At 40.8% G+C, this 16,948-nt stretch overlaps 2 protein-coding genes across 2 annotated transcripts in view; one reads left to right on the top strand and one right to left on the bottom strand.

The window, feature by feature from the left end:
• Positions 1 to 16,948, top strand: part of mettl24 (methyltransferase like 24) — a 161,522-nt gene that overhangs the window by 136,065 nt on the left and 8,509 nt on the right. The gene's annotated exons all lie outside the window — the stretch shown is intronic.
• cdc40 (cell division cycle 40) overlaps positions 1 to 16,948 on the bottom strand; it is a 62,227-nt gene that overhangs the window by 3,573 nt on the left and 41,706 nt on the right. Inside the window, exons 4-13 of the mRNA XM_062980016.1 lie at positions 16,717 to 16,800; positions 15,108 to 15,247; positions 13,091 to 13,187; positions 11,904 to 12,043; positions 10,855 to 10,929; positions 9,089 to 9,134; positions 7,536 to 7,637; positions 5,463 to 5,578; positions 5,093 to 5,226; positions 20 to 96 (exon numbers count right to left, since the gene is read on the bottom strand). Coding sequence (XP_062836086.1) covers positions 20 to 96; positions 5,093 to 5,226; positions 5,463 to 5,578; positions 7,536 to 7,637; positions 9,089 to 9,134; positions 10,855 to 10,929; positions 11,904 to 12,043; positions 13,091 to 13,187; positions 15,108 to 15,247; positions 16,717 to 16,800 — 1,011 coding nt within the window. The remainder of the gene's footprint in view (positions 1 to 19; positions 97 to 5,092; positions 5,227 to 5,462; positions 5,579 to 7,535; positions 7,638 to 9,088; positions 9,135 to 10,854; positions 10,930 to 11,903; positions 12,044 to 13,090; positions 13,188 to 15,107; positions 15,248 to 16,716; positions 16,801 to 16,948) is intronic.

Genomic DNA, 16,948 nt, shown 5'->3' on the forward strand with positions numbered 1-16,948 from the left:
TATAAAAATGTTAGCTTACCATTTGGGGACAAAGTCACTGCAGGCATCGAGTGCATACTTGGCTCTGCTATGTATTTGAAATCTACTGGAATGTCCCTGCAAAAGCAGAATATATAGATGAGGAACACTGTTTTGGAGTCCAACTGTGCTTGGGCTACCTGACTACTGAAACATGTGATGTCTAATTATGCTGTGATTGACAGATTTTTTCTATCCTTTCTGTGTTTCAAGATAGATATCACTCATTTCAATATAGAACTTACATTGTCCACTACTTATCTGTTTGGCACCATCCAAAAACAAGGGAGTGGTTTCCATGACCTGAGAGACTTCCCAAGTATCTAACTTATGAAACAAATAAAGACAAAACTAATATATTTAGCCTTGGCCTTGCCTGCCTATTCCCAGGCCCTATGGTATGTCAAGGGTAGCTGAGGCTTGAATTGTTGAAAGGTTGACGCTGAAACAATTAAAAATGATAAAGGCTGAGGAAGAGATTGGTTTGCTAGGCGTGACCCTGCCATGAAGTTCTACCTCTGCTTGATACACAGCAAGGAAAGGAACCTCTTTTGGCCAGAAGATTGTGTTCAATTTTGGAGATGACTTTTTCAAGAGTGAATTTCCCTTCCCAGGGGTAGATTTCTCTCACTTCCTGATGCCTCACGCCTGTGCATTACTGTGAGTCATGTGTAAGTTGGATGTCTGTAAATCGGGGTCTGCCTGTACAGTGAATAAGGGATTGAGGGAAAGGAGGCTAGTAACATGACTAGAGTTCTTCTCCAAGGAGCACCTGCTCCACTACGATCGGAAATTTGATGAGAGAAAGTGGGCGGCACTGGTGTGCCACAGGAACCAGGGTTCTTCACAACACATAAAATAAGTGGTGAAACAAGAGCTCCATGAGGAAAAACCCAGCAGGTCCTGGGTGTGTAACTAGCCCCCTTTCCACAAAGCTGGAAGTAGATGGGTGTCAATAAAACATTTAGGTGTTTGAAGTATTTCAGATTTCTGGATAAGGGAGGCTCAAACTGGAAATTAAATGTTCCTTTATATCAGGCTTGCACTAGCAAGGATGATCAATCTGAGTATGAAAAGGTCTTTCCCAAATTCAAGAGATGTAGAAGATGCCTAAAAGAGTTTTGGTTAACTTTATAATCATGATTGAGGATTCAAAATGTTTAAATTTTGTTAACAAAATGTTCGTTCAAAACTCTTGAGTTGTTACAGCTGGCACAGATCTCAACAGTTTTTGTGAGTAGCAACAAAGACTTAACAATGCAGAAACCATTCATTACCAAGCTACATTAACCTTAATCATATTTACATACATCAAATTAACAACAAAATAGATGGAGTGTAAATGGTCCCATAAAGGTTAATTGCTGCTTAATTTTGTTCATATAATGATGCAATCATATACATTCAAAGTAATCAAATTGTATCTCCAGTACTTTTGCCCCACTGAAAAACGAGAGGGAAAATTAAAATTCATGGCTATATCTGAAAAACCACATGGAACAACATGCAACGATGCAAACTATTTACCATTTATCATGGTAAATAGTTCAATATTCATTTTGTACCTAAGTTTATACATCACATTATTGATAGATTCTACCTAACATAGCAAAATTAGGCATAATTTCATTTCATAGATGATGTTACTTGAGAAAAAAAGAGCCCTTAGAATGGTTGCTTACCTGTAACCGCATTTCTTTGAGTGAAATTTGCACATACAGTAGAGTCCCAGTTATCCGAGATAAAGGGGCGGGCCCAATCTTGGATAACCGGAACTGCTTGGATTGCCGGGAGGCCCTATTATCCCTCCTGGCAATCCGGTTTAGGGAAGTGCCAGTGAGCGCTGCTGCCTAGCAACGCTCACATGTGTTTCCCAAGGGGCGAGGGCTTGGCCCAGAGAAGCACCCGCAGCAATCGTGGGGCGCTTCTCTGGGCTGAGCCCTCGCCAATCGCGGGGCGCTTCTGGGGCGCTTCCTCCTTCCTTTTCCTCTCCTCTTGAGCTCCCTTCGCTCGAGAGAAGGAGAGGGAGGAGTGCTCCCGGTGGTGCCTCGGATAATACAGAGGCTTGCTTAACCGGAACTCGGTTAACCAGGAGTCTACTGTATAGTATTACTCCTGTGCCTCTGCAGTAAGCTCCGGAATCTTCTGGAAAGCTTTAGCTCTTTAAGGCTATGGCTTCACCCACCCTCCCCATCATGCATATAACTGGTAGATGGGGCTATAGCCTCAGTTCCTTCGCCGCCGTAGCAGTCAAGGACAGAGACATGACAAAGTGGGGAGGACAGGTGAGGATTTGCGATTTTCACAGATGACCGCTCGAAGAAATGCGGTTACAGCTAAACAACTATACATTCTTGAGATCTTGAGGAAGGTATTCCAAATATGCTGTCATCTTGGTCCAAAGAAAATTTTGATATGCTGCCATATATGCAGTATAATGCGCCAAACATGCAACCAACGCAGCCAACAAATGCACCTTCCTGCCCATTGCATACAACTTGTGGCCCTCCTTATCTGATGGGGCAGCATGGGCTCTTCATTGTCTAGGTGGCTGCCGTCACATTAGCCACTACAGAGTTAGGTTTCGATGGTTTTTCCAAGTGCTGCGGACAGGCAAAATTGACCTTATACATAGTGTCGATACGTCTGGACACAGCGGGAACTGCTGTTGGTGATAAGTCAGGACACTTGGTTAGCTGAAGCAGATATGTCAATGCCACGATTGGCGAAGCTTGTTGCTGTTCAGATGGAAAAGGTGGATCCTCCACTACCATTGCCAGTTGTGCTGCAGGTAAGTCAAGGGCACGCATCAACCGTATCTTTAGTGCCAAAAAGCATTCTGACTCCTCTGTAAGCAGAAGCTCTAATCCATTACTTGATCAGGTTCATCTAGGGTATCAGCAGAGATATCTGACCTATCGTCTCCGGTGTTGCCCAACGGCATGGGCAAAGGTAAAGCAGTACATTATTGAAGCAGTCCCTGCAAAGACAGATGTTCCACATTGTCTGATGGGTGCAAGCCCGGCTGCTGCCATTAACGGCCTTGGTCAGTCACATACTATGGCTCAAAAATATAAGAGTGACCACCAGGGGAATGGTGGACATACTCAGTGAGGGGCCATTGTGGAGCAGCCTTTTTGGCCCCATGCATGGGGGAAGAAAAACGCCCAGTAGCAGGCAGCGGCCTCGAGGGGCTATCAGAGGCCCAGGACCTATCGGGCAAATTCTCTGAGCCCAGAGCAGCTGCCCCAAAGGAGTGGTCCAACACGCCAGACTCCGAAGAGGTTCCTGATGGGCTCAGCCAGATTTGTGGGGCCCAGCCTGACTCCAACACCTTGTGATGGGAGGAACGGTGCACAGGCCCCACAGCTGCTGGCACTGGCAGCCGGAGCTCAGGTGCAGGGGGCGTAGCCATGGAACACTGTGCCATTGTCCGGGCTAATTCTGCTTCCACTAATGGAGGGAGCACAGAGTGACCACCTTCTCCAGTGGGAGGCGCTCCCCTGTGGCCTCGGCTACTCTCTCGACAGTGGAAGAACTGGGGAGGGCTGGCTTCCAGTTGTGACTAGTGGTGGTGTAAATGCATACCCGGCTGCAGCGGTAACATTTTTCTTTTTAGACTTTTTGGGATGGTGGGAGCAGTCTGGTGACTGCTGCATGGCCGACAGTGCCGACTTGGAAGATTTCACCACCCCCAGCTCCACCACTGCCAGTGAGGACAACGAACCTTGCAGCGGTAACCCTCCAGGGCCGGCTGCAAGGTGGCCCTCTTTCTTGGGCTGGCAGCTGGAAGAAGGGCTTGCTCTCAGAGCACAGTCTAAAGTCGGACCGCCCGTTTTTTTCTATTGTGGGGGTGAGAGAGAGACATAGCTCAAGGTCATTTACATAGTGTGTTTGTCAGCATCCTGCAGCCCAGTGCCACAAGGCACACACTTTCTAGTATTTAAAGAGGACATAACTGGTCAATAATCCTTAGGATTGTAACAAAAAAAGAGTAGTCAAGAAGTCAGAGATCTACTATTTGTGTAGTAGCTAGTCAATCATTCAGAGAGATTCCTAATGCTTGGTGGCAAGGCAGCGAACAAAAGGAACTGAGGCTATAATCCCATCCACCAGCTATATGCATGATGAGGAGGGTGGGTAGGGCTATAGCCTTAAAAGGCCTTCCAGAAGATTCCGGAGCTTACTGTACAGATGCAGGCATAATACCTTATATGCAACTTTCACAGAGACCACGAAGAATACAGATCTGTTTCTGTAAGATATTAAGAGTTCAAGTGATATTTTCTTCTCTACCAAATAAACATCCTGTTACTCTGAAGTAAAAACAGCTAACCATTACAAGCATTTTATTGAGGCAAAATCCCCAATCAAAACTTGTTCATTCACCAATGCAATGTCCATTATTTTATTTGCCCATTTCTCATATATTAAAGTAGGAACTCATATGGTGAACAAAGGATGGCCTTGGTGTGCCATTAAATGGTACATATGAAACAGTAGATGGTGCTCTTTCCTCAAAGTCAACAGGCAATCGAGGGCCCCTCCAATAAACTGTAATGGTTGTGAAATGTTTACCAAAGGCAGCCAACCATCAAAAAGTTTGCCTTTGTTTTAATCATTCCAGTCTCTCCCCTGCATATGAAGGCCCCTTGCTGGTGCCCTGGCATTCTTCTTGACTTTTGGAAATAATAGATCTAATATGATGTTGCAAAACATATTCTTTTTGTATGCTGTATCTCTCTGCATATATCATATATTCTGCTATGTCCCTTCTATTTTCAATAATCTGTGCTCTGGTCAGATTTACCCTCTTTTACTTTAAACTTCATAATTACCAGCCCTGGTTAATGGGAGGAAAGACTCCTGATCCTGTAGCTTAAATTTAAGTTGCAAAACAAGGCCGAGGAACTTCATTTCAGCAGACTAAACTCACTGAACAATCTAAACCAGTTGTACAACTAGTTGGCCTTAGGAAAACTGAAATGGCAGACAGTGCATTTTACTAGGACAATTTAAAATGTATTTTTCTTTCTGCTCAATCAGTTTCTGTGGCAATAAATTTTTCACTTACCATTCCCAGACTCTCAAACTCTTGTCATCTGATGTGCTCACAAACCGCCTGTTCTCATCCACAAATACAATAGTGTTGACAGCACCCAAGTGCCTGTCATACTCCTGAACGATTTCACCACTTCGAACATCCCACTGCAAGACAAGACAAGTCTGATTCTTTTAAAATACAAAGACCATTGTACACAATATTTTGTAAGTTTTCTAGAATAGAAAAGCAAAAAAAAAAAAAAAAATTAAGCACAGCTTGAAAAAAACCCCCCAAATCTTATAAGGAGATATCTGATTGTTATTGGAACTGTAAATAAGGCATTTTTATAAATGAGAATTAAATCTGATTTTTTTTAAAAAAGTACATTTAAAAAGGTTACCTGTACAATTTTCTTATCAGACATCCCTGCTACAAAAAGATTCTGCTTATCTTCATCAGGATTGAATTTGACACAGTAAGGGACTTTTCTGTTAGTGAATCTTGAAATACACTGACCTGAAGAGAGAGAGAGAAAAATGATTGAACAGGGAGAAATATACATATCTAGAGATTTATATTTTGCCAAGCTTGCTTTGTATTGTGGCTACCATAAACATCACTTGTTGACTTATGGTAACCCCATGAATTTCCTGGGGTTTTGTTCAGCAATCAAAAGGTTGTTAGCCATTGCCTCCCTCTGAAAGATAGCCCAGAGCACCTGCCATTCCTGGGCTTAGAAAAGGCAGAGGAACGAGAGACAAAATTGCCAATACTTGCTGGATAATGGAGGAAGGTAGGGAGTTTCAGAAAAACATCTATTTCTGTTTTATTGACTATTCTAAAGCCTCTATGGATCATAATAAATTGTGGCAAGTTCTTGGTGGTATGGGGATACCAAGTCACCTTGTCTGTCTACTGAGGAATCTGTATAAAGACCAAGTAGCAACAGTAAGAACAGACCACGGAACAACAGACTGGTTCAAGATTGGGAAAGGAGCACGGCAGGGCTGTATACTCTCACCCTACCAATTCAACTTGTATGCAGAACACATTATGTGACATGCGGAGCTTGATGAATCCAAGGCTGGAATTAAAATTGTTGGAAGAAACATTAACAACCTTAGATATGCAGATAATATCACTTTGATGGCTGAAAGCGGGGAGGAGCCGAGGAGCCTTATAACCAAGGTGAAAGAAGAAAGTGCAAAAGCTGGGTTGCAGTTAATCATCAAGAAAACCAAGATTATTGCAACCAGACTGACTGATAACTGGCAAATAGAGGGAGAAAATGTGGAGGCAGTGACAGACTTTCTATTTCTAGGCGCGAAGATCACTGCAGACGCAGACTGCAGCCAGGAAATCAGAAGACGTTTACTTCTTGGGAAGAGAGCAATGACCAACCTCGATAAATAATGAAGAGTAGAGACATCACACTGGCAATGAAGGTCCGCATAGTTAAAGCAATGGTATTCCCCATAGTAACCTATGGATGTGAGAGGTGGACCATAAGGAAGGCTGAGCGAAGGAAGATAGGCGCTTTTGAGCTATGGTATTGGAGGAAAATTCTGGTTGGACCACAATAAAATCCAACCAGTCCATTCTCCAGGAAATAATGTCCGACTGCTCACTGGAGGGAAGAGTCCCTTCGGGTGAGAAGGGTGGGATAGAAATGAAATAAATAAATATTAGAGGCAAAGATGAAATACTTTGGCCGCATAATGAGAAGACAGGAAAGCTTGGGGAAGATAATGATGCTGGGGAAAATGGAAGGAAAAAGGAAGAGGGGCAGGGCAAGATTGATGGATGTTATCCTTGAAGTGACTGGCTTGATCTTAAAGGAGCTGGGGGTGGCTAGGGCTGACAGGGGGCTCTGGCATGGACTGGTCCATGAGATCACGAAGAGTCGAAAGCGACTGAATGAATAAACAACAAACAAACCTGCCATTCCTTGGGCAATCTCCCATTCAAGCATTAACCAGGGTGGATTCTGCTTAGCTTCCAAGATCTGTGGCTTTGACAATAGGTATACTCTGCATAGAGAGCTAGAACAAGAATACAAGAAACTGTGCTATACTGAGACAGCATATTGGTACAGCTGGATCAAGCATGTTCATACTGACTGCTAATGGACTCTCCATGGTTGGGAAAAGGTGTTTCCCCCAACCCTACACAGAGGTATGAGGAACTAACTCAGGCTCTTCTGTATGTAAAGGAAGTACTCTACTAATGAGTTGCAGGCCCCGTCTCATCTTTGATGAGATGAACAATCCTTTATGACTCATATAATCAATTACATTCACTCTTGAACCAAACATAATTTACAGCCAAATTCAATATATCCAAAAATAAGGTTGCGTTATCTATACGATGATAATGTACAGGAAATTCTTCCCGTGCTACCCATTTGCATTTTAAAACTTCTGTTTATCATTTAGAAAATATGAATACTAAAATAGGTAAGATATATGCCTACCTGTTTCAGTGTCCCAGAGTTTAAGATACCGGTCATACGCAGCACTGAGAAACTGGTTCCCAGCATTGTTAAAACAGATATCTCTCACAGCTTTGCTGTGTCCTACAGGATGAAAGTACAGTATTAGCAGAAAAAGGACCTAGTGTTGCCCTCTGGGTGAAACATGGGTTGGATGCACAGTATCTCTGCCTGCAATGCAATCCCCACACTATTTCTGAATGAGAAGAAATGAGGGAGATGTTTGGTCTTGAGTCTCCATCCCACCATCCCTGCTGTAATTTTTTTTTCTGACAGAAGTGGAGGTTACTACCATCTGTTCACTGCTATGAATGGATTTCCAAGCCCATGACCTGCAGGCATTAGGGCCTTTGAGAAACATAGGTCCAAATACCATAGGAAAAATCTCTACACAAATGGAGGCCTGGGTTTGCATGTGAACTCTTCTGCCCAGATGCATATATTAAATAGCGATTCATGAGCCAGCATCCAGAAATAGAACTGCAAAGAACTGCCACAGAAGTTCTATTTTAGGCATAGTTTACCCATTCTGCAAATTCCTCCTGTCCCAGAAACTTAAGGTGAAAGGCCACCTCTACAGTTCCTTGATTTGGATTCACTTCTGTCTACTGTTTAAGGATGTCTTCTCCTGCCTTCTGAAGCATTATGTTTTGGGAATGTACCAAAGAGAGCATAGTAGTTCACATATCTAAAAATACTTCCATCACCTTCTTTAAATGCTCTTGGTTATAGGGGAAAAGAATGGCTTTTAAAAAAACTACCTATGCATACACAAGGGGATCTTTAGAAACGTTTTCAGTAACAAAAATTCAGATCTTAAATTAAGATTAGACCTAGTTGCATACTAGTTAACGTAATGTTTCATAATATCCATTTTTTAAAATAGCGTGGACGTTTTAATCTATTTTCAGAAACGGCAAAAAGAAGCCGATGGCTCAGAAACAGCTCTCTGGGGAATGCTGTGCTGGTTAGCTTTGGGGTTTTGTAACAGGAGAAAAAAAAGTCTTGTTCCAGAATGTAAGCACTACACTCATTCTTACAGTATATATTAGTGCAGCCATGATCCTTCTCAGTCTTAAACCAAAGTTAATTTAGATAAATGATTCAGACAGGTAGGAAGACTGGCAGTAAAGAGAATGATATTTTAAAGTGTTACACTCTTGTAGCATATCTGAATGAATTTCACTGACTGGAAAATGAGTTTACTTGGTTTACTTCAGTCTCTTGGTTGCATCCTTGCAACCAGGAAAATGATGATTATGGATGATAATATTTGGCCCCATTGCTAACCTGCCATATAAAATCAAATGTGAAGGAGTTTAAATTGTTTCAACAAGTTTTAACTGTTTTTCTTTTAAGTACTGAATAATTTTAAAATCATTTAGTTATTTTAAAATTATTTTTACTGTTTTAAATTGTCTGTTTTAATTGATTTCATTGTATGCCATGCTGACATCCTTTGTTATCAGGCGGGATATAAATATCTAAACCAATTCAATAAATAAATAAATACATCAAAATATTTTTTAAAATACCAATGAAAGTTCGTAAGCATCTTCGTTCACCATACACCTCCCAGAGCTGAAAGGATGGGGGAGAAATAAACATTTTAACATAATTTCATTGACAAACAAACAAACTTTGCCAACAATTTAGTTATTTGAAAATGAACACATTCACATGCAATTGTTTGCAATAATTTCTATAGCCTTCTCAAAAGCATTATAAGCAAACAAAGCACTAAGCTGCCCCAATGAAATATACAGGCAGACATTCAAAGTAGACTTGTGGCGTTCTTCCTTTGTTGACTTAAATGTGGTTTCTTACAAGATTTAATTAATTAACTATAAGACTTGAGGATTAAGCTGCAGAATGCAACAAAAACTGCACAGAAGCCACTACACCAAGAGAAACCACTGACCCAACATTCACGTATAGTGGTATTTTTTGGATTGGCAAGAGGTTTGAGAACTAGAAATGAAGCACTTCACAGAGGATACAGCTACTCTATGAAATTTACAACCACAAGATGTATGAGTCTTTACATGATACAATGCAGAATGATCCTAGATATTATTTTAAAAAACAGACTACAGAAGCTGTAAAAACTGTATTTGTTTTTGAGGGCAACTAATTAAGAAGAGTGGAAGCCAAGGAAGACAAACACTCATGGAGAGTAAAAGCTTTTCTTTAAATTAAAAAGAAATCTTTTAACAACTAACATAATTGGAAATATCCACTTAAGTCATATTTCAGCACAGATCTGGATATTGGGAACTCAGCCTGATAAAGCTCTTCGACGCAACCTACATGTTGGTGGAAATCCTGGGATGGAAGGACTGGGGAGGCCACAAAGAGGGACATCTCTGTGTGCCACCTGGGCCAGAAGCAGGCTTGATTCTCCAGGATAGCCTTGCCCCTGAGTAGCCTCACTTCCATGATCTCTTAAGGGGATCTCCAAAACAGGAAGGCAAAATGGGTACTTAGGATTGTCCCATAGCTTAAACTGCTTTCCAAAGTTATGAGACCGAAGTCAGAATAACACAAGAGAGAATTCAACACCTCAAACAACAGTCCAGAATGACAAAATTGATGGCAAGCCAGGGGTTGGGGAGGGGGACTGGATGGGACACAAACCACAGGTGACTGATTGCAGCTGCACAGTGGTAAGAGGTTTGGAACTTCCTTGGTGGTTGAACCCTGAAACTCCCCTGTTCATCCAGGCAGTCCCGCACACCAGACCAGATGAAATCAGACCCTGATTCACCAAGTGTCCAAGAGCCATTTATGTTAAAATGTGACACCAAAAGTAGACTGCTTTTAGTCTCAAAAATTCATGGGCCATTCCTTGGCTCTCCAGGCCCCAGACTGATGTACTAGCTATACCCACTCTCCTCCCATGGGCACTGAGGCTTTGGGACAACCCCCTCCCCCCCCCCCCCCAAAAAAAGCTCTCAGGTGTAGCCACATTTTTTAAAATTAGAGGGCTGATTCTGGGGCAATTTTTTTTAATCTCTAAACTACCTCAAATCCTCCAAAACCACTTAAAAAGAGTTTAATCCCCTATCCACTCCATCAGCCAAACAGTGGCCAGAAGTAAAATCATGTCATTTGAGGTATGCCTGAAGCTCACTGTTGTGGAGTGTTAGGCAGACACCGGGAGGAAAAATGGGCCCCGCCTGTTTGCAGTTGCTCAATCCTGATGTAAAGTATTAAAGGGAAGGCATTTCTGAGGGCGTTTTGGTGGAAATATAACAATAATAAGTGGCAACTGTGTATTGTATAGTGTTAGGTTACTCACCTTAATTTTACAGTCCATGGAGCAGGACAACAATAGGTGGCCAGAAAGAGGAAATAGCCTGACAGCACTGACTCCCTTTAAATAAAAAAGTAATGATGAAGCAAAACTGGATTACCAGGGGCATTTCTTCTCACAGTGATGGAACAGAATTCCTTTGTTAATGAGATGCTGCTCATGACGTTAATGACTGATCCTCTGGGGCAGGGAGGAGGAACCCGTCGCCCTGCAGATGTTATTGGACTGCAATGCCGGTTACTCCCTATTATTACCAGCCAATATGGCCAATCATCTGGAATTATGGAGCTGTAACCCAGCCCAAAGCAAGGACAAACTTCCCTAAAAACCCTAAAGTTACAATATGTGGGCAATGTATGCCTCCCCCCAAATGCTGTTGGATTGCAACTCCAACAAAGACAATGGTGAGCATGGTGAGCAGTGATAGGTGCACTGCAGTTCACTAATACAATATCAGGAGGGCCCCAAATTGACCATCCCTGGAATAGACAGAACAGTGGTTTAACTCCTAGAATAATAGAGTTGTAAGATACCCCAAGGGCCGTCCAGCCCAACCCCCTGCTATGCAGGAATGCCGAAATGACTCCCGACAGATGGCCATTCAGCCTCTACTTAAAAAACCCCAGAGAAGGAGACTCTGTCACACTCCAAGGCAGCACATTCTACTGCCAAATAGATCTTACTGTCAGGAAGTTCTTCCTAATGTTTACGTGGAATATCTTTTTCTGCAGTTTGGATCCATTGTTCTGTGTCCTAGTATCTAAAGGAGCAGAAAACAAGCTTCCCCTTTCCTCAGTATGACATAATTTCAAATATTTAAACTCAGCTCTCATGTCTCCTTTCACTCTTTTCTTCTCCAAGGTAAACATTATATTAAACCAATTTAATATAATTTAATGTAACATACACATGCAGAGAAACAATCTGCAGATAGTTTCTGAAAATTTAAGAGAGGTAGGTGCACTGTCATCATTTTATATAATATTAGTTAAACACAAAGAGATACCATGTGAAGTAAGAAAATAGTTCTTTACCTTGGTATGACCAGACCATACATGGATTTGCTTTTTAGGAAGGTAACACTTTTCAGGGGGTACTGTTGAACGGAGGTTAACTCCAACATCCTGGGGAACATGAAGATAGGACCTTCCTTGATAGTCATACATCTCTTTGACTAAAGAAAATGATTAAAAATAGAAAAAACAAATAAAATACGTCAAAGAGAAATTGAAAGTTTAAACTGCAGGGATTAGAAATATATTAAAAATACATCTCAAAATGCCTCAATGTCTCTGGCTGTCCTATTTATGACATTACCTTAAACCCAATGTTCTGTTACAATCTGACTGCTAGCATAGTGGGTTGTGGTTGCTGATTTAAAATGGAATGATCTAGAGATCATCTTTTCAAATGTCTTTAGGGAAAGAAGGCACTCAAAGTGGCAAGTATGTTAAAAACTTCCACTACAGTTACATTTCAAAGTTGATTTGCAATGTTGCATAGGGTTTCTGAATTGGGGATAAAGGGCGGGGGGGAGGGGGGGAGGTTAAAAGGAAGGTTCCATTGCATATTTGAACCTCAGACCAATTGACAGACTGTAGCAGAAAGGGATAATGGGGTATGAAGTAGGGAAAAGTAATAATGTACAGGCAGGAGAGTCTTCTCCGTGATTTCTATAAGTTGCTTTCAAATCAGCACTGAAGCTCTGCAATAACTGCAACTTAAAGCCATTATAGGTAGCAGTGCAATCTGGAAGCCTTTAAAATTAAGGTGAAATGTATCCACAGATAAATAGTGGAAGAACTGACAAAGTAAAAAAAATGAAGTTTTCTGTGGTAGAAATGACAGCCAAATGGCAGGGTGCCAACTTAAAACTGACATTTGAGATGAATTTACGAGCAAATGACATTTTCAGAGTGTTCCCAATAGTACAATCTGCCTAGAATTCTAAATTTAACCACATATTGAAATTCTTTCCTGTGTTACCAGAAACAACAAAACCAGTCTGTTTCTAAGGGTCTTTTATACTGCAGCCCAAGCCCCAGTATTTCTGGCTTTGAGGTTTTTAAAAAAGAGATTATGTTATTTCCTCCATAGTATGCTGTAAGAATTACTGGCACAGTAAATAAACCACAATACACAAGGTTATCTTTGAGGATGATGATCCATGTTTGAAAGTAGATGCAGATAATGCAAATAAAATGCTGAAAACAGAACTTACCATGCAAAATAGTCTTTTCTTCTCCAGGCTTATCATCTTCATGTTTGCCTTTCTTTTGCCTCTTTGCTGTTATTTCATCCAATTCTCTTTGTTCTTCCTAAGTAACCCAAATATTGAGAATTACCATCTTATATCCACAAAAAACTGAAAAGACAGTAGACTTAGCTGACTTTAAGAAGTAATAGATTTTATTTCTTACCCGCCTCTCCTCGTGGCTTGAGATGGGTTACAGGTAAAGGAACTTCAAAAATGTATTTTACATAAAACTTCAGTAAACAATATAGTCAGGAAACATATTAGGTCAAACTAAATTTCACACCACATATATACACTCTTGTAATAATGATCTACATCTTCAGAACACAACAGACAAAAGGAGGGAAGTCTAAGGTCTGCAAAAGTACCACAAATTAGAAATTAAGTTCTTGGTGGGAGGGGGCACAATCTCCCCAGAATCTCTTAACAAGAACTAAACATACTGATACTGAAAAGTATGGTGGATGAATGAAAGAATGCAGGATTGAATAGGAAAGGCTAAATCTCAATCAACGGTGGAAAATTGTAAGCGGGATAGAAGCCAATTTCCCCCCAGAACCCTGTTTTCCTCTGTAGTCTCTAGCAAAATGGTGACCTGGTGTGACCTCATGTCACCTCCCACCAGTAATCTTGAACTACAGAGGAAAACAGAGACATTTAGGGAGGCTTCTGTTGGTGTTACTGGAAGGGCAGAATTTTCACATGCTTCCATGTGTTTGGGGGATCCTCTATTATTTTTAGGTAAAAACTGGCTGAATATTACACTGAACTTTAAAAAATATGGGTAGAGGACCTTTGAAGCCCTGGTGAGGACTGCAACAGTGGAGTTCAAAGGCTATAAATGGCCCATGGGGCAAAATCTGGCCACCCTATCTTTGACTAAACTAGCAAGTTACGGAAAAAGCCAAGATCAAGACCTGTTCAATCTCACCCTTCAGAAAAGGCCCCTGATCTAAATATCACTATACACAACAGGGGGTATGTAAGATGCCTGAAGCATATGTTCCCACTGAAAGAGAGTAAACACAATTCATTTTGACAGTGATCATGAGGTTTTTTTATTTCAGGAGAAGGTGGGGCTCACTCTTTTAAGTAGGTGACTACTGATAGCCAAGTGGCTACTCGTTCTGAATGTAGAACGTGGAGGAGTTTTCACCTATTGTAATCCTACACTATCTTTAATGTAATAGCATAGAAACCCAAGAGAGAAAAAGTGCAAGCCTCTCTATTTATTAAAAGAATAGAGGATTTGTCTCAGCATAGGTTTCAGTGACAATTCACAAGCTCCTACTGATTACACGCTGGCTCCACTGTACTGAGTCAAACTGTGTTCTCAGCTGTTGACTTATCAGCCATTTCACCAGATTAAACCTTTGGCAGGCTATCATCTCTAAGTATCAACTTCCTACTTGTAACACAGAGCTAATACTGGCCTATTTTGTAGAGCTGTTGCCAAATTTTTGAGATAATGTTTGGCAAGTGCTTTGGAAACTCAAAAATGCTACATAAATGGTAAAGTCAGGATCCCAACTGGCAACATGTGGAACATAGTGTATAGTAAGATTTGAGGACACAGTACTGGATTTAACCCTATGGTCGCTCCATTTGATAGTTTTTTAAAAGGAGTAGACTGACCATGGATGAAATACGAGTAAAACTAGATTCAGAGGGTTAGATTTCTGAGGACATAAGGGGCTGAGGTGAGAACTGCAAAAATTGCATAATAAACAGTACATGCTTTATAGATTGACGTTCCAATATAAGTGTATTGAATTCTGTCACAACTTGTGATGGAGAAAAAGAAACATATGATTCTGATACGAGATGTTTTCTTCTAAAAATCCCTAAGAACCTCCTGAATTCTTTCAAAATAATAAAGGATGGGATTGCTTTAGAAATATTTAAGAGGCTTTCTAGACCGATGCCAAAGCATCATACACTACTACCATTATATTTAGAAAGAACTACACAGCATGCTTACTTCTGAGGGCTTTGCAACATCCTTTTCATCAACATATTTTGCCCATGGTCCCAAGAAACCATCAATATTAGAGGCATCGTTCTCTTTGAATTTCTTCCTTTTCTCCATTTTCTTTTGTCCTGTTTCAAACACTGTCAAACCTGCGGGCAGTAACAAAAATTATGTATTGATTTGCAGGCAAAAGGTTTACTTTAATGACATGGTATTCTTCAAGCCTCTGAACAGCTTTATAATAATAGTGAGAACAGGTAATCTGGTGAGGGGGAAAACTATTTTTGAGAGATGGTGCTTTTAGTATACAAATGGCCCACCCCACAAGGAAGAAAGGACCTCAATCAGATCAAATAAATGTCATAGAATTATAGAGTTGGAAGACACCACATGGGTGATCCAGTCCAACCCCCCTGCCATGCAGAAGAAGCACAATCAAAGCACCATCCAGCCTCTGTTTAAAAACCTCCAAGGAAGGGGCTTCCATCTCACTCCAAGGCAGAGAGTTCCACTGCTGAACAGCTCTCATAGTCAGTTCTTCCTAATGTTCAGGTGGAATCTCCTTTCCTGTAATTTGAAGCCATTGCTCTGTCTTTTCCCTTTCCCATTAGCATTTCACCACCTTCTCCATGCAAAGACTCTACCGTTTCCTTTTTCTTCTGACATAACTAAAGAACCCTTTTTATTGTTTTTACTCTCTCGGACAAGCATGAGCTCATTTTGTGCTTTAGTCTTTCAAACCTTTTCCCTTCAATGTGTTGGTTATTTGTTTGAATTCCTCTTTGGTGATTCCCCCCTTTTTCATTTCTTGTACATGCCCCTTTTAAATCTTAGCTCAGTTGAAAGTTCTTTGGACATCCATTCTGGTTTCTTCAGACTTTTTTCTCCTTGTTGCCACTGTTTGCCACTATCACGCTTTTAAGAAACTACCATTCATCATTAATTAATGAAGAAACAGATCAAGGTGGCAACATGCCCTGCATGCCATTTGTTTTGCTCCTTCCCTTCCACCCGGGTTCTTGCTGCCATCACCAAAGTAACACCATGCTTACATTTAGTTCATAGGGATGAGTGTATGTCTCCACAGTGATGGGTTGGGACAGCAATGTAGCCTGACAAAACCTTGAAGTTGGCAGCTGTGTAATGGAACAGTAAATTTGCTCATCACCCTTGCTCTTTACTACTAGCAACTTTCTAGGATTTTCACAAAAACTGTGCACAGTATACCTGTGTCCAAATCTTAATGGTTTAAAATCACCTCATAAATTATGGAGACCTTAAAACGAGCCTATCACAGGGTTTTCTGGGCAAAATTTGCCTGGGGTTGTGTGTGTGACATGGCTGTCATCTGAAGTTGAGAAAGTGTGACTTCTCTAAGGTTGGTATCTATTGATAAGCAAGATCCAAACCCTCCTCTTCAGAGTCAAAGTCTAATTTGATACCATACTGCCTATCACATTAAACATATCAAAATACTTCTTTGACCCTTAGAAAGATATAGTTTATTTTACACGTTATGCAACATTTCTCTTACTGAAAAAAAGATAAAATGCATTATTTATTACTTTATGAAAGAGAATAAAACATTCCAAATTTAAAAGAAGAAAGTATTAATTACCTTGATTTTTTTCAGCTTCCTCAATAGATCCAATATATTTAGTGGAAACTTCATAATTATCTATTGAGGGATCCAAAGCATATCCTGCAGAAAGATCCAAAGATAACATTTTGAGAGTCTTCTCTTACTGAACTGTGTTATATTATCTACCAAACTCTCAAAATAACTCTGCTTTCAGGATACTTCCAACATGCTTCAGTTTTTAACAGTTTCATCTTGCAGTTAATGTGAG

This window comes from Anolis carolinensis, chromosome 1, assembly GCF_035594765.1.
Source record: "Anolis carolinensis isolate JA03-04 chromosome 1, rAnoCar3.1.pri, whole genome shotgun sequence".
Lineage (NCBI taxonomy): Eukaryota > Metazoa > Chordata > Lepidosauria > Squamata > Dactyloidae > Anolis > Anolis carolinensis.